The 13,289-nt window shown below is 43.4% G+C and overlaps 1 protein-coding gene across 4 annotated transcripts; it reads left to right on the top strand.

The window, feature by feature from the left end:
• On the top strand, positions 1-13,289 carry NRAS (NRAS proto-oncogene, GTPase). Of its 4 annotated transcripts, XM_084853559.1 has the most exons (7): positions 1-45; positions 956-1,055; positions 1,386-1,512; positions 3,554-3,732; positions 4,229-4,388; positions 5,017-5,140; positions 5,934-13,289. In XM_084853559.1, the coding sequence occupies exons 2-6, from the start codon at positions 1,039-1,041 to the stop codon at positions 5,134-5,136; spliced, it is 603 nt and encodes a 200-aa protein (XP_084709685.1). In that variant the 5' UTR covers positions 1-45; positions 956-1,038; the 3' UTR covers positions 5,137-5,140; positions 5,934-13,289. The 4 variants fall into 4 exon arrangements, with proteins under 4 accessions (XP_084709685.1, XP_084709686.1, XP_084709687.1 ...); XM_084853560.1 differs by lacking the exon at positions 956-1,055; XM_084853561.1 differs by lacking the exon at positions 956-1,055 and having other exon boundaries at positions 1-352.

Raw genomic sequence — 13,289 nt, 5'->3', positions numbered from 1 at the left:
GTTCTCCGGGAGGGCGTTTCGGCGGCTGTGGAGCCTGGAAGTGAGGTGAGAGACGATTCCTGGTTGATTTGCCAGCCGCTGACAGGGGAGAAGGAGGAGAGGCTGGCTCACGGGCGGCCTCGTCTCGGCCTTTTCTGTCTGTGTTCTGGCCGGGAGGGAGACGGCGCTTTCTCTTCCTTCCCCCGCTCAGTACGGGAGACGCTGCCTTGGAAAGCGCTCGCTGTCAGGGTTGGGTGTGTCCGCCCTTTCGCTGGGACCTCGCCTCCCCTTGAGCCCGACATGTGCCGCCGCTGCTCTTCTCCGGCAGGGGCCTCGGGAAGGGCTTTCCCTGCCTCTGGGCACAGGGGCTGAGGTGGGGCTGTCCTTTCCGCTTCGGGGTTTTCCTACGAACCTTCCTATTTTCGGGCTGGCACCCTGAGGGCTTCGTGTGTGGCGGGCACCTGCCCACACCTTGTTGAACCGTTTATATGGGACGGGTCCACTGTAGGCTTGGAACGGTATCCTTTATTTTCCTGGCCCGCACAGTCAGTCAACCAGCGTGTTCTGGCTGCCTGGTCCAGTCTATCTTTGCCCCCATGGTTCATCTCAGAGTGCCCAAAATTTTAATGTCAAACGTTGGCAGCCTTAAGCTACTGGTCGTGCCTGTTTCTTTACCCATGAATGCAAGTGCCTGTGATAACTGCTTGGATACTGAAACTCTTATGCTGATGAGTGAGGCTATGCCCAGTATGTCCATTGTAAAATATGTCATATATTCGAACAAACAAAAGCATTTGGTTGAAAAAGCAGAAGTATGACGCTCTTGTACTTATTCAGTCGATTTGTGTTTTATCTTTTTACCAAAGAGCTCAGGGTGGCTTTTGGCTTTATGTCATCTTCTTCTCACAACAATCCTTTAAAGTAGTTTAGGTTGAGGGGATGTTTGGCCAAGACCAACCAGTAACTTTCATTGCAGAGTATGGATCTGAGCCAAAGTCTCCCCAGGCTAACAATGCAGTTCTGTACATCTCTGCTCTGAAGTATGCCCTATTTCGTTCAATGGTATTTTCTCCTAGGTAAGTGTGTATAGAATTGCAGCCTATCTCAATCATCGTATCTCTTATTGTAAGATGCTGAGCATAATACTTTGGGAGAACTGGATCTAGGTTGATCCTTCATTAATTATCTGACTGCTTCATCTTGTTTTACTTACTTTATACCCTGCCTTTCAGCCTACGGTAAGGCCGTCAAGTTGGCTTACAATACCAGACATGTTCTCCTTTTCTCAAGTAAATGTATTCAGAGTTTGTATTCTTTATCTGGATGCTGTTTGAAGGAGTGTGTGTGTGAAAGGCAGTTTGTTTCAAAGTGCTTGCCTCTTTTAATGTGTCCGTTTTTACCAACAGATCTCTGAAGAAGGCGATGACTGAGTATAAGCTGGTGGTGGTGGGAGCTGGTGGTGTTGGAAAAAGTGCCTTGACCATCCAGCTCATCCAGAACCACTTTGTGGATGAATATGATCCTACTATAGAGGTGAGCCCCTGCAGGCAGGCATTTACATCCCCAACACCATATTGCGTATGTGTGTGAATCCATATTTGCTTTACTACTACCATGCAAGAGATAAAGCATACTGTTCTGAATACTGAGTGTTCGGAGCCAAGAGGCTTCTAACAAGAAATTGTTAGATTTCTTCTTTAGAGAAAATGGCCAGTTCGTCCATCTTCATAGCATCACAAAATTCAGGCATGTCTTTGTAAATTCCAGAACCATATGTAGAAGATTTCAGCCTCACACCTCATCATTCCACCACTACAAAGAATTATGTCATTATCCATTTCTCTCTGTGTGTGTTCTTTAAAGGAGTAGGAAAACAGTAGGCTGGTTCATACTTTCAGCAGCCTCAAATGACAATGCTTTTCCTGGATTGTATTGCTGCATCAGAAGTGGGGCGGCATATCTGAATATTTCCTCATAGAGGGAAATATCTTTGCACGAAGGGAAACTAGTATAGCATGATAAAAGTTTTCTTTTAGCCTTCTTTCTTTCCTTCCTTCCTTCAATGTGCAGGGATCACTCATATACGGTACCTCTTCTACCCCTTCCCGGCAGTGGTATGGTCCAGGAAAAGCTTAACTATTTGATTCTGCTGATGGAAGCTGTCCTTGATGCTTAAGCTTTGTGGTTGACCATACACTCTGCTGTTAAAGCTCTGAACTTTGATTTATGGGCTTCATTTCCCTGAAAAATTTGCTTATAGCACCATGCAGAGCAGGTAGCAAATGCATAGACCATCCTTCATACTTGGAGGATAAAAATATTTATTGAAATATGTGGCTCTACCACGGCGTGGGCAACTTCAGGGGGTCTGGGGGCCAATGTCCATCCACCCCACCCCACCCCTCCCCCATGAGTCATGTTCCTGTTGCCACTGTGCTGCTGAAGGCAAAACAAATGGGCGGTTTGCCCCTGAATTTTGGCAGCAAACTGTGACAGAGGCTGCAAAGGGACAAATGTAGTTCATTTGTGGGGATGGCAGCAGGGACAACAATACAGGCCAGGGAGCTGCATGTGGCCTGCGGACTGGCTGTTGCCCACCCCCACTGGACAAGTTGGGTGTTGAACTGACAAGTTGATAATGCAAATTATATGTTCAGTTTAAAAAGATTTATTCAGGCCTGCTGTGATCCATTCAGATTCTAAATCTGTTGCAGAGTACACAACATATGATAATGTACTTATTCACTGTATTTCACAAAACAGAATTGGACAGCATGGGTTAGATCCAGAGTAGCACTTAGAGGAATTCCACTTGCACTGGAAGAAGGGGGCATGAAGGTGATCTTTGCAATTTCTCCTTTCCATGCAACCCCTCCCCCTGTGCCCCCTGAAGAGCTGCTCTGGAGGCCAGGGGAAGCCTTCAAGCCAGCATGAGAGGTGATACAGGGAGCTACAGAAAGAAAGAGAAATCAGGAAGGTTGCCTCCCCACCTGCTTCGTCCAGCAGGGAGCCTCCACTGGATCCCAGTGCCTTCTATTCACAGAATAGCCAATCTGGATCCAATCCATTGTCCGTTCTAAAATTCTTATAATGGGAGCCTTGTTTACACCCTGCTCTGAAAGCTATGCACTGAATCTCAATTGATATGTCTCCTTTTTTGACAAATCATGAGGTCCTTCAGTGAACAAACAGATGTCTTTGTACATCAGTCTTTCACAACCTGGTGCCCTCCAGATGTTTGGGGTTACAATTCCCATCATCCCTGACCATGGGCCATGTTGTCTGGAGCTGATGGGAGCTATAGTCCAATACATACACTAGGTTAGTCCAAAATATCGCCTAGTGGAGGGCACTAGGTTGCAGGAGGCAGGTATATAGGTGATAGGGGAAGATATGGAACCCATACCATTGGAAGTGTTTTGTCATTTTAAAGTCCACTAAAGATACAGTAAGGGTTGGAGAAAGTGCTGTTTTTGAACTGTTTCCCCTCAAGTACATACATTGAAATGTGTTGTAAGCAGGATTTGGAGGATCAGATACTGCTTAGGTTTAAAACTGCCCTTATTTTCCACAGGACTCTTATCGTAAACAGGTAGTTATTGATGGAGAGACTTGTTTGCTAGACATCCTGGACACGGCAGGGCAGGAGGAATATAGTGCCATGAGGGACCAGTATATGAGAACTGGCGAAGGCTTCCTGTGTGTGTTTGCCATTAACAACAGCAAATCATTTGCAGATATCAATCTTTACAGGTAAGCTCTGCTTACAGGAGAGAGCACACAAGATGGGAAAGGCACAGTTGCATAATAGTGCTGAGCACCATCCACCATGCGTTTGAGTAGACTCTGTTGTTAAGGCAATCACTAGTAATTGCTCAAATATCTTATTCAACATGTGTTTGCGCATAAATTAGTCAAATGCCCATACATGATCAAAATCCATACATGCCCATACATGATCAAATGCCCATACTGCTCCCTTGATCCAGAAGGAAGGCTTACATAAAATAAATACAATGTAATAGTGTTGGGGTGGGTTCAACTCCCTCCAGTACCTGGCATTGCTTTGGGGTTGCACCTCTACTTTTTCCCACGAGACTGTAGGTCTTTTCACTATCCAAAGGCAGAGGAGGAGGAGCCAGGTGCAGCAGCTCTGTCTTAGCTGAGCTGCTGTGCAATTGGGGTTTGAACAATGTTGGATTGAAGCAGAGAATGTGTGTTCTCTCCCCACCATCATCTCTTTCTCCAGAGAGCAGATTAAAAGAGTGAAAGATTCCGAAGATGTACCGTTGGTGTTAGTGGGAAACAAATGTGACTTGCCAACACGGACTGTAGACACCAAGCAGGCTCATGAGGTAGCCAAGAGCTATGGGATTCCCTTCATTGAGACATCTGCCAAAACGAGACAGGTAATGAATCCTCATGTTTCTTCTCAGCTCGCAAGGAAACTTCTAGCACTGCTCTAGTACGTGGACAAATCTGATTGCGAAGTCCACGCTAGGCAGGCAGGAAGTTGGAGTCTGCTGGTAGGTGCACCATCCAATAAGCTGCTTGAGTTTGTAATTTGGAAGAACTGTGGACTGTTAATTTAGTTTCAATAGCTGCTCAGTCCTGTTTGCAGACTTGTGTTAACTGCTAACTCCACTCACTGGATTTTGAAGAAGTGAAGTCTTCTGTCTCAGATAATGGTTAAGCTCCTCCCTCTTCTGTTACAGAACAGCATGAGATTTTACAAATGGGGATAAGGTCTGTATTTAATTTTTGCTCCAGAATTCCTGAGTTTTCTTTACTCCAAATTGGTTTTAGTAGTTGTTCAGTGTTAATGTTAAGATCCAGCAGAAAGAGACATTTCATAGTATATGTTTGGGATGCAAAATCCTAGTTCTTGTAGAACGGACTCCAACTTGGTGAAGAATATTGTTGGTCACTTTGACATGGAATTTTTCAAGAGGGATGTGTGGAGAAGGGGCAGTAAGAGGGAAAAACACCTCTTATGCTCAAGGGAACGTTTCTGACCTGGGTATCCTTTCCATGCAGGGTGTTGAAGATGCCTTTTACACACTGGTGAGGGAGATCCGCCAGTATCGGATGAAAAGACTCAATAGTAGTGAAGATGGGAATCAAGGCTGCATGGGGCTTTCGTGCCTTGTGATGTGATCAGGTGGGATGGTACATGCTGCTAACCTATTTTTGACAAATATGGGAGTTGTTTTTGGAGGAAGATTTCTTATTTGTAAGGACAGTTTCTTAATTTTCTATAGGCCAAGTTTTGCAGCGTAGGCATAAGCGGCTATGAGTCTGAACGCTGTAGGTAGTCTGGAAAGAATGCATTTGAGTGCATTGTTGGAAGGATTGAGTGCTTGTCTCCAAAACTGAAGAGACACTGGATAAGGTTCTACAAGTTCAAATATTTAAAAGTGCTTGGCAAAAAAAATTGGGCATCCCTGCCATAGTGGGTAGAGGATATTGCTTTGTAATGTTACAGACCAGTTGAAGCCCATGAAACGGAACCCACATCTTTGCAGAATCTCTTTAAAAAAAAACACTCTAGCAAACTGAATAGCACATTTCAGGTGATACAGATAATAAAATGTCTGCAGTCTGTAGGACTCTGGAATTCCCTCTGCCCTAGTTTTGTTATCCTAGGCATGCCCTACAGCAGGGGTGGGCAGGAAGTAGTTCTGCAAGTGTTTTGCATTTCAGCTACCAGCATTTCTGTCCATTGGCCATGCTGGTAGGGGCTTCTGGGAATTGAAGTCCCAAACTTCTGGAGATTTATCTTCTTCCCACCCCTGCCTTATAGTCTACTTGGGTCCTGTGGATTCAGTTCACTAGAAATCAATACTGCATATGAAGTTCTCTTGGACTATGCTGCACATTCTGAAACATAGCTCTGCTAATCTTATAGAGTATGTAGTAGAATAAAACTAAAACAACATACCTTTTTATTCCAGCTGCCTGAAACATCTGGCCAAAATGCAGCTAGAGGTTGAACCTTAATTCCACTGTGTTGCATTTCATGAAGACGTCTGGCCAGTATCCCGGTGCCAGTTGACTAGTACTAAATTTTTTCCATCAGCACCTGAAGAGAATGTTTCTGAACATCTACCTCTTTGCTCAGCTGAGCAAGTAAAGAAAAACTCATCTGTTACGTGGTGGGATTTCCCCCTAGCCCCCACTTTCTCGGGTAGGTTCAAACAGAGGAACTGGTTATGTGTGAAATTGTAGAGGCCAAAGGCTATGAAAGGACAATATCTCTTCTTCTGGAAGGAAAGCTGGAGTAAATTGTGATCACACTGTGCTGAAAAGCCATTACTTAGCATTGTATGGTAATGCTGCTGTGCCTGACTTCCTATATACCATTTTCCGACAGGGAAGTACTTGCCAGATGTCCCGACAGTGTTTACATTCCTATAGCACATCAACTTATTGCGCCTACTTTTTGTCCTCTTTAGTCCTTGGCTTTTTTTGTAGCAAAAGGAAAGCTCTTTGATAACCAAGTGCCTGTTTGCAAAGGGATTCCAGAACTTAGTCTTACCCTGCCAGTTTGAAATTCTGGTTCCTACCTGGCCCATCCTGAATATTTGAAACTGCCTTAGACCATTTGTCTATCAAACCCAGTACTGTCTACTCTTGACTGGGAGTGGCTGTCCAAGGTTCAGTTTCCCATCTCTGCTATCAGATCCTTCTTAATAGGGCTTGTCAAGGGTTGGCTGTGGGAATTTCTGCATGTGGAGCATGTGCTCTACTACTGAGCTATATCCTCTCCTCAGTCATGAGTTATGCACAAGGACTTATCTGCACCATTGACTGAAAGGCACTTTGATCTGTAAGACCCTGTGAGGGAGACTAGCAGTCATCTGCTATTCTCCAGTGATAAATACATTCCATTTATCTTTTTTACTGTGCTTGAAACTATTGGGGTTTCCCATCAAGGCCAGTTAACAGCTGTGGATGCTACAAGTAGCAGCTCCTTCAATGCAGGTCCTAAATCATGGCTCTATGAGGGCCATATAGAGAAGACTGAGCTGTCCCAGCAATCTATGCACTTCTGTTTTTAATTAAATTTCTTCATTCATTTGACATCCATCAGGCACATCCTTTTTATTCTTAATCTATGAAAAATTGTGTCTGGGGAACACACTTCATTAACATTATACACTTTCAAAGCTCTCACCAGGTTACTGCTGTGCAGTCAAGCTAGAGGTAAAGAGCTATAGAATAGATTTTAATCGTCAACACAGTTCGATGCTGCTTGGAGGAAGAAGTAAATTGTGTTGTATGTTCAACTTTACAAACCTTGGAACTGGATTCTTCGTTATCCTATGTGCCCTGAGGCCATGATTCTGGGTCCAAATGAACAGGAGCTGTGCATTTTCCTTCCTATATCACTGGGAAGTAGTTGAATAGATAACCACTGTTTATCTGTAATATATAAGTTTTGGTCCTGATTCTCATGTATGTATGCCATCTCATTATTGACTTGAAATTGAATGTGTGAACTGCCTCCATTCAAAAATACCACTCTTGAGATGATGAGAGATGACATGAAAGCTCTCTCTGTGGTAGCTGTTTAACATATAGAAGTCATTGCTTGATATTGCACTTATTGTATTTATGAACCCTTACTGAGCTGGGGCCAGATGTCAATTGAAGTGGGGTTCAAGATTATAAATCCTTTACAGGTAGTTCTTTTACATTGCCAATTTACTGAACATGCTCTAAGACAGAGGAGAAACCACTATGTAATCACCAGCTGAGTGTGATGGTGGACCACTGTTCCCTAAAATAGCTTTACTGTTGTCCAACAGAAGGATGTATAATTTCAGACAAATATTGGTCTGAATGTTAGTTTCAAACATACAGTGGAGCCATACAGTGTGAGAGGGGTGTTAATATGCCTTAGCTATTAATAAAATCTAAGCATCACAAAGCTCTCTTTATCAAGAGACTGATATCACTTACACAATGAAGTGGTGTGTTGTTTAAAGCCCCTTCCTTTGTGTTATGCCCCACTGTAGACACCCTCCCATAGAACCCCCCCCCCTTTGTTTTGTGTTACTGGCAGGACTCCTTTGCCCTTCAATAACTGCATGACAGGCAGAAATGTAGCAGATGCAATGGTGGCGGGAGCAGTATTAGTTGAATTTCTACCTGAAAAGCAGTTGCTCAGGCCAGAGAAGCACTGCCAGAGAAAAAGAGGCAGCTAATTTGCTGGACTTAAAGACTCCTGCACCCTTAGGAAAACCCCTCCTTCAGCTTGCATTTGCAGTTTAAAGGTTGTGCCTGGAGAAGCCTGAAGATTAAGTGTCATGTTTGGCTGTGTGTTCTACATGTTTGCAAATGAAAATGCATCTGAGAAGCACATATGAAGGTATTAGCCAATTTTGCATCTGTTAGACCAGCTGAGTCCAGTTGCTGCAGATGATACTCTTTCACCTTAGGTGAAACATTCTAGCTCAAATACAAGGCAATTTGTAGATGAATGTGAGTACTAGTCTGAATGTTAGTTTCAAAAAGCATTATGTGGAGCCATGTAGCGTTATGACAGGGGTGTTAATAATGACCTGGTTTCCTTTTACTTCCTATAATTTTTGTAGTGATACAACTAAGTCCTCAAATCATGTACATGCTGTAACATACTAAACATGATCTCGAAAGCCTTGAATATAGACTTGGGCCTCCATGCTGAGCCTGATCCAGCCTGTAGTCCATGGGCTAGATCCAAGTGTTAGTGCAATGGGACTTTCTCCCTCTCTCCTCTCCCTTGCAGTCCTCCACGCTACTGGAAAATCTGCTCGTGAGGATTTTCCCAGGTTTCTGGACCAGGTTTTGAGGGCGGGGGAGGAGGAATTGCCTCCCTTTCCCAGTTCCCCTGATGAAACTGGTTCTGTCAGTGGAATGGCAACATTGGATCCAACTCTATAAAAACAGGATGGCAAATGTGACAAATTTTCCTGCTTGTGGAATCCTGCATTTAGTCCTGTGTTGGGTGTGGAGGATGGTGGAATGGCTAGCCTTAGCCAGGTCCAATGTGTGCTTAAGCGTAGCATAACAGCTTTGCTGGATCAGACCAAAGGCCTGCCTAGTTGATGCATTCCGTTCACACAGCAGCCAACCAGATGCCCATGGGAAGCCCACAAACAGGATGTGGGTGCAATGCTGCCCTGCCACTCATGTTCCTCAGCAACGGCTATTAATAAACATACCAAAAGGATATTTCTTCATATATTCAAGGAGTAGAGCATGAGTAATCCATCCATCCTCAGCTTCTACTATCATATCCTAAAGGACTGTCACCAGTCTCTGTGCACAGAAGGAGGCCCTTGGTCACATCGACATCACACCATTTTGATGGCAGGGAGAAGAAGCTAGATCTAACTGAAAAGCCTTGGAGCACTGAAAATCAGGATCCAACCCATATTTTATGTAGGGCTATTACCCATTAGTCAAATTAATCAAAACTAATTTGATAGATAATCTTCATCAGCATGTTTGCATTTGACTGAAACCGTCTGTTGTTTAGTTGGTATAGGTATATATTACATGTTAGAAGGCATGTGTGTGGAGAAAGCTATCTGCAGTTTTATAAGTACTTATTTCTAAAGTCATTTTAAAAATTTGTTCTGCAAGGTCTTTTTAGTTGATTAAAATTTTTTTTATTGATTTAACCAATTAAAGACTGCAGCCCTATTCATTAGTTCTGTCGATCTTCAGAATCTCTGTGTTGAAACAGCTATCGTTTGGAGCTTCACTGCTTTGATCTGATCTGGCCTGATCTACTGCTTTAATCACTAACGTTAGAGCTTGCAAATTAAAAAACCCCTCTCAATTCAAGCTAGACTTGGAGCCAAGGATCCTGACTTTTCTCCTATTTTATGAGATTTTCAAGCTATTGATACTAAGGTTATGCTAATAATACTTCTGCATCTGGCTGCTTTTTCACATTTGGCCTATCAGAAAACATGGTTACTGTAAAGCTGTTGTGTATTTAGAAATAGAACTGCAGTGTTTAATCAATGGGCAGAGCGATCTTACTGGCCTCAGTGGAGAGATCTGAAAGCAGATGAAGCACTTCATCCAAAGCTTTGCCAGGCTTGCACCAGAAGGGAGAGAGGAGCAGCATTTCCCTCTCTTTCTTGATCCATTGTTTTTATCTGAACAATTTCCTTTTCATTTCAACCAATGGGTGGGAAATTATGTACACCACCTCCAGGTCTGGTGCACATTTTCCGCCATGCTGGGGGCATGGCTCGAGACAGGGACGGCTTTGGATCTTGTGGATCCAAAGCATCTCCTGATCTACCCATGATACTCCTCCTGATCCTCCCCCTTTTTTTGCTGCTATCAATGACAGAGCTTTAACGTTGGAGAGGCACCAGTGTCGGAGGTTTCCGGAGGGCCTGGGAAGGGGGCATCCAAGGGTGGATCATCTCTGAAGGCAGGCCTCTCTCTCTGTCCCTAGTGTGAGGGATCTGATGTATTTTGTGATCTTTGGGATGCCCTCCCTGGGATCATAAGATTGTACCCTTAATCAGATTAATCTGTTTGTATTTTAATTGATTAAAAGAGTCAGCAAGCTTTATAAAAAATCAATACACATTCTTATAAAAAGTGCAGATGAGACCTTTTAAGAGGCACACCCTGTCTGTTCTGTCATAGAAGGGAGATTAAGATTATGCCCATTATGACATGTGTGCATTATCTAAAAACAGAAATCATGTTTCTTCCTTCAGAAATACCTTTGCCCATATGAAAATCTAATTGATAATTGATAACGCTCATGATCAAGATTTTTTTTAATCATTTGTAGGTCTGGTTTTTTAAGCAAATGCCCACAGTAAGGCAATCTATCTGAATTTTGCTAGGTCTAGGTAGGGATGTACGGACTGTGTAAAATCTGCTCTGTCTGGGTTTCACGGATTGTCAGGTGCCGTTTGTTCTGTCATCTGCCCACAGATGGATGCGATTTTTTTCCTCCACCATGCGGAAGAATACACAAATAATTACATATTTATATAATTTACCTTAGTACATAACGTTTAGCGTATTGTCCCCCATTCCATTCGACTTTTCCTCAGCAGAAACTTACGTATTTTCCTACGAATTTATATGTGTAATCGGGAAAGTAAAAAGAAAATCTAAAAGTCCACGGACTCCTCAAGGCCTGAGGGGGTTGCTCCGCAGCGGATTCCGCAGGCTGGATTCCTAGAAATCTGAGCTCATTTTAGTCCGTCTCGAATTCCTCCGGTATCCCTAGGCTTAGGTAATTTAACTGCTCAATTTTGCTGCGTATGAAACTGAATGGTTGTTTAAAAAAAGCCCAGGCAATTGACTAAGAGCAGCAGAAAGTGCCTTTTGCTGCCTAATGTATTTGAGTTCTGGGATGTTGAAATGTAATTAAAAATGTCCATCTGTGTTCTTATTTAGTGTATACATAATGCGTTATTGTATTACTAGTCTCTGCACCATTGTCCAGCACAATACATGATGGACATGAGCTAATCACTTCCAAGGTCTGTTCGTGCACGCTGCATGCGTGGGTGTCAATGGTACCAAATCATTGGGGTAAGGACTGTGATGGTGTGTAATTCCGAGGCAGCTAACCAACACACACACACCCCTTTCTGGTGTGATAGACTACGTTTTCCTTTTATTTGGATAGTGGATAAGGTGACACCTAAACAGTGCATTAATACTTAGTTACTGATGCTGCCATGGTTTTGCTCTTGTTAGTTAGCGAGTTCATTTCCATATCATACAGCTGAATATGACAGTAACATGCGGCAGTAGATCCAGTGTGGAGAGGAAGCAAGGCATGCTTCAATTATGGCTGTGTGGCACATGATGTGTTTTCTTTCCTCAATTGCCAGACCCTAACAGGAAAGGTGGACGTGTCTTCAAAGGACTGATGTCAATTCCATGATAATCCATTACATTTCTCCCTGTGTTTAAACAAATATTGTTTGTTTTTCTAATATACATAGGAATTATTTCTGGAGTGTGTGCATGCGTTGAAATAACTGGTTTGCAAGCGGTATCCTTTAAACTCCCCTTCGTGGATCACTGCCTTGTTGTGGCGAAGGGGCTTGCGTAACTCAGTGAAGCCATAAGCTGTGCCGTGCAGGGCCACCCAAGACGGACAGGTCATGGCAGAGAGTTCTGACAAAATGTGGTCCACTGGAGAAGGAAATGGCAACCCACTCCAGTATTCTTGCCAAGAAAACCCCATGGAATGTATCACAAGGGTAAAAGATATGATGCCGGAAGATGAGCCCCTCAGGTCAGAAGGTGTCCAATATACTACTGGGGAACAGCAGAGGGTATTTCCAAGTAGCGCCAGAAAGAGTGAAGCGGCTGGGCCAAAGCCGAAAGGACTTTGAATGTGTCTGGTGGTGAAAAGAAAATCCGATGCTGTAAAGAACAATATTGTTTAGGAACCTGGAATGTCAGATCAATGAATCAAGGCAAGCTGGAGGTGGTCAAACATGAGATGGCAAGATTGAACATCGACATCTTGGGAATCAGCGAACTAAAATGGACAGGCATGGGCGAATTTAATTCAGGTGACCATCATATCTACTACTGTGGGCAAGAATCCCTTAGAAGAAATGGAGTAGCACTCATAGTCACCAAAGGGTGGGAAAAGCAGTACTGGGGTACAATCTCAAAAACGATAGAATGATCTCAGTACGAATCCAAGGCAAACCATTCAACATCACAGTAATTCAAGTCTATGCCCCAACCACTGATGCTGAAGAAGCTGAGGTTGATCGGTTCTATGAAGACCTACAACACCTTCTAGAACTAACACCAAAAAAAGATGTCCTCTTCATCATAGGGGATTGGAATGCTAAAGTAGGAAGTCAAGAAATAACCGGGATAACAGGCAAACATGGTCTTGGTGTACAAAATGAAGCAGGACAAAGGCTAATAGAGTTTTGCCTAGAGAACACGCTGATCATAGCAAACACTCTTTTCCAACAGCACAAGAGATGACTCTACACATGGACATCACTAGATGGTCAATATCGAAATCAGATTGATTATGTACTTTACAGCCAAAGATGAAGAAGCTCTATACAGTCAGTAAAAACAAGACCTGGAGCTGACTGTGGCTCAGATCATGAGCTGCTTCTTGCAAAATTTCAGCTTAAATTGAAGAACGTAGGGAAAACCACTAAACCATTCAGGTATGACCTAAATCATATCCCTTACGAATATACAGTGGAGGTGAGGAATACATTTCAGGGATTAGACCTGATAGACAGAGTGCCTGAGGAACTATGGACGGAGGTCCGTAACATTGT

Source organism: Heloderma suspectum, chromosome 4, assembly GCF_057233095.1.
Source record: "Heloderma suspectum isolate Gila_16-S chromosome 4, 16-S_ref, whole genome shotgun sequence".
Taxonomy (NCBI): domain Eukaryota; kingdom Metazoa; phylum Chordata; class Lepidosauria; order Squamata; family Helodermatidae; genus Heloderma; species Heloderma suspectum.
This window is presented reverse-complemented; position numbering and strand designations above follow the sequence as displayed.

What these genes read in the sequence shown, in the direction of transcription:
- NRAS (XM_084853558.1), top strand. Translation starts at nt 919, where the DNA reads ATGTTTGGCCAAGACCAACCAGTAACTTTCATTGCAGAGTATGGATCT. An exon ending in TCAATGGTATTTTCTCCTAG is followed by an intron (nt 1,056 to 1,385) that starts GTAAGTGTGTAT and finishes TTTTACCAACAG; the next exon opens with ATCTCTGAAGAAGGCGATGA. An exon ending in CATCTGCCAAAACGAGACAG is followed by an intron (nt 4,389 to 5,016) that starts GTAATGAATCCT and finishes CTTTCCATGCAG; the next exon opens with GGTGTTGAAGATGCCTTTTA.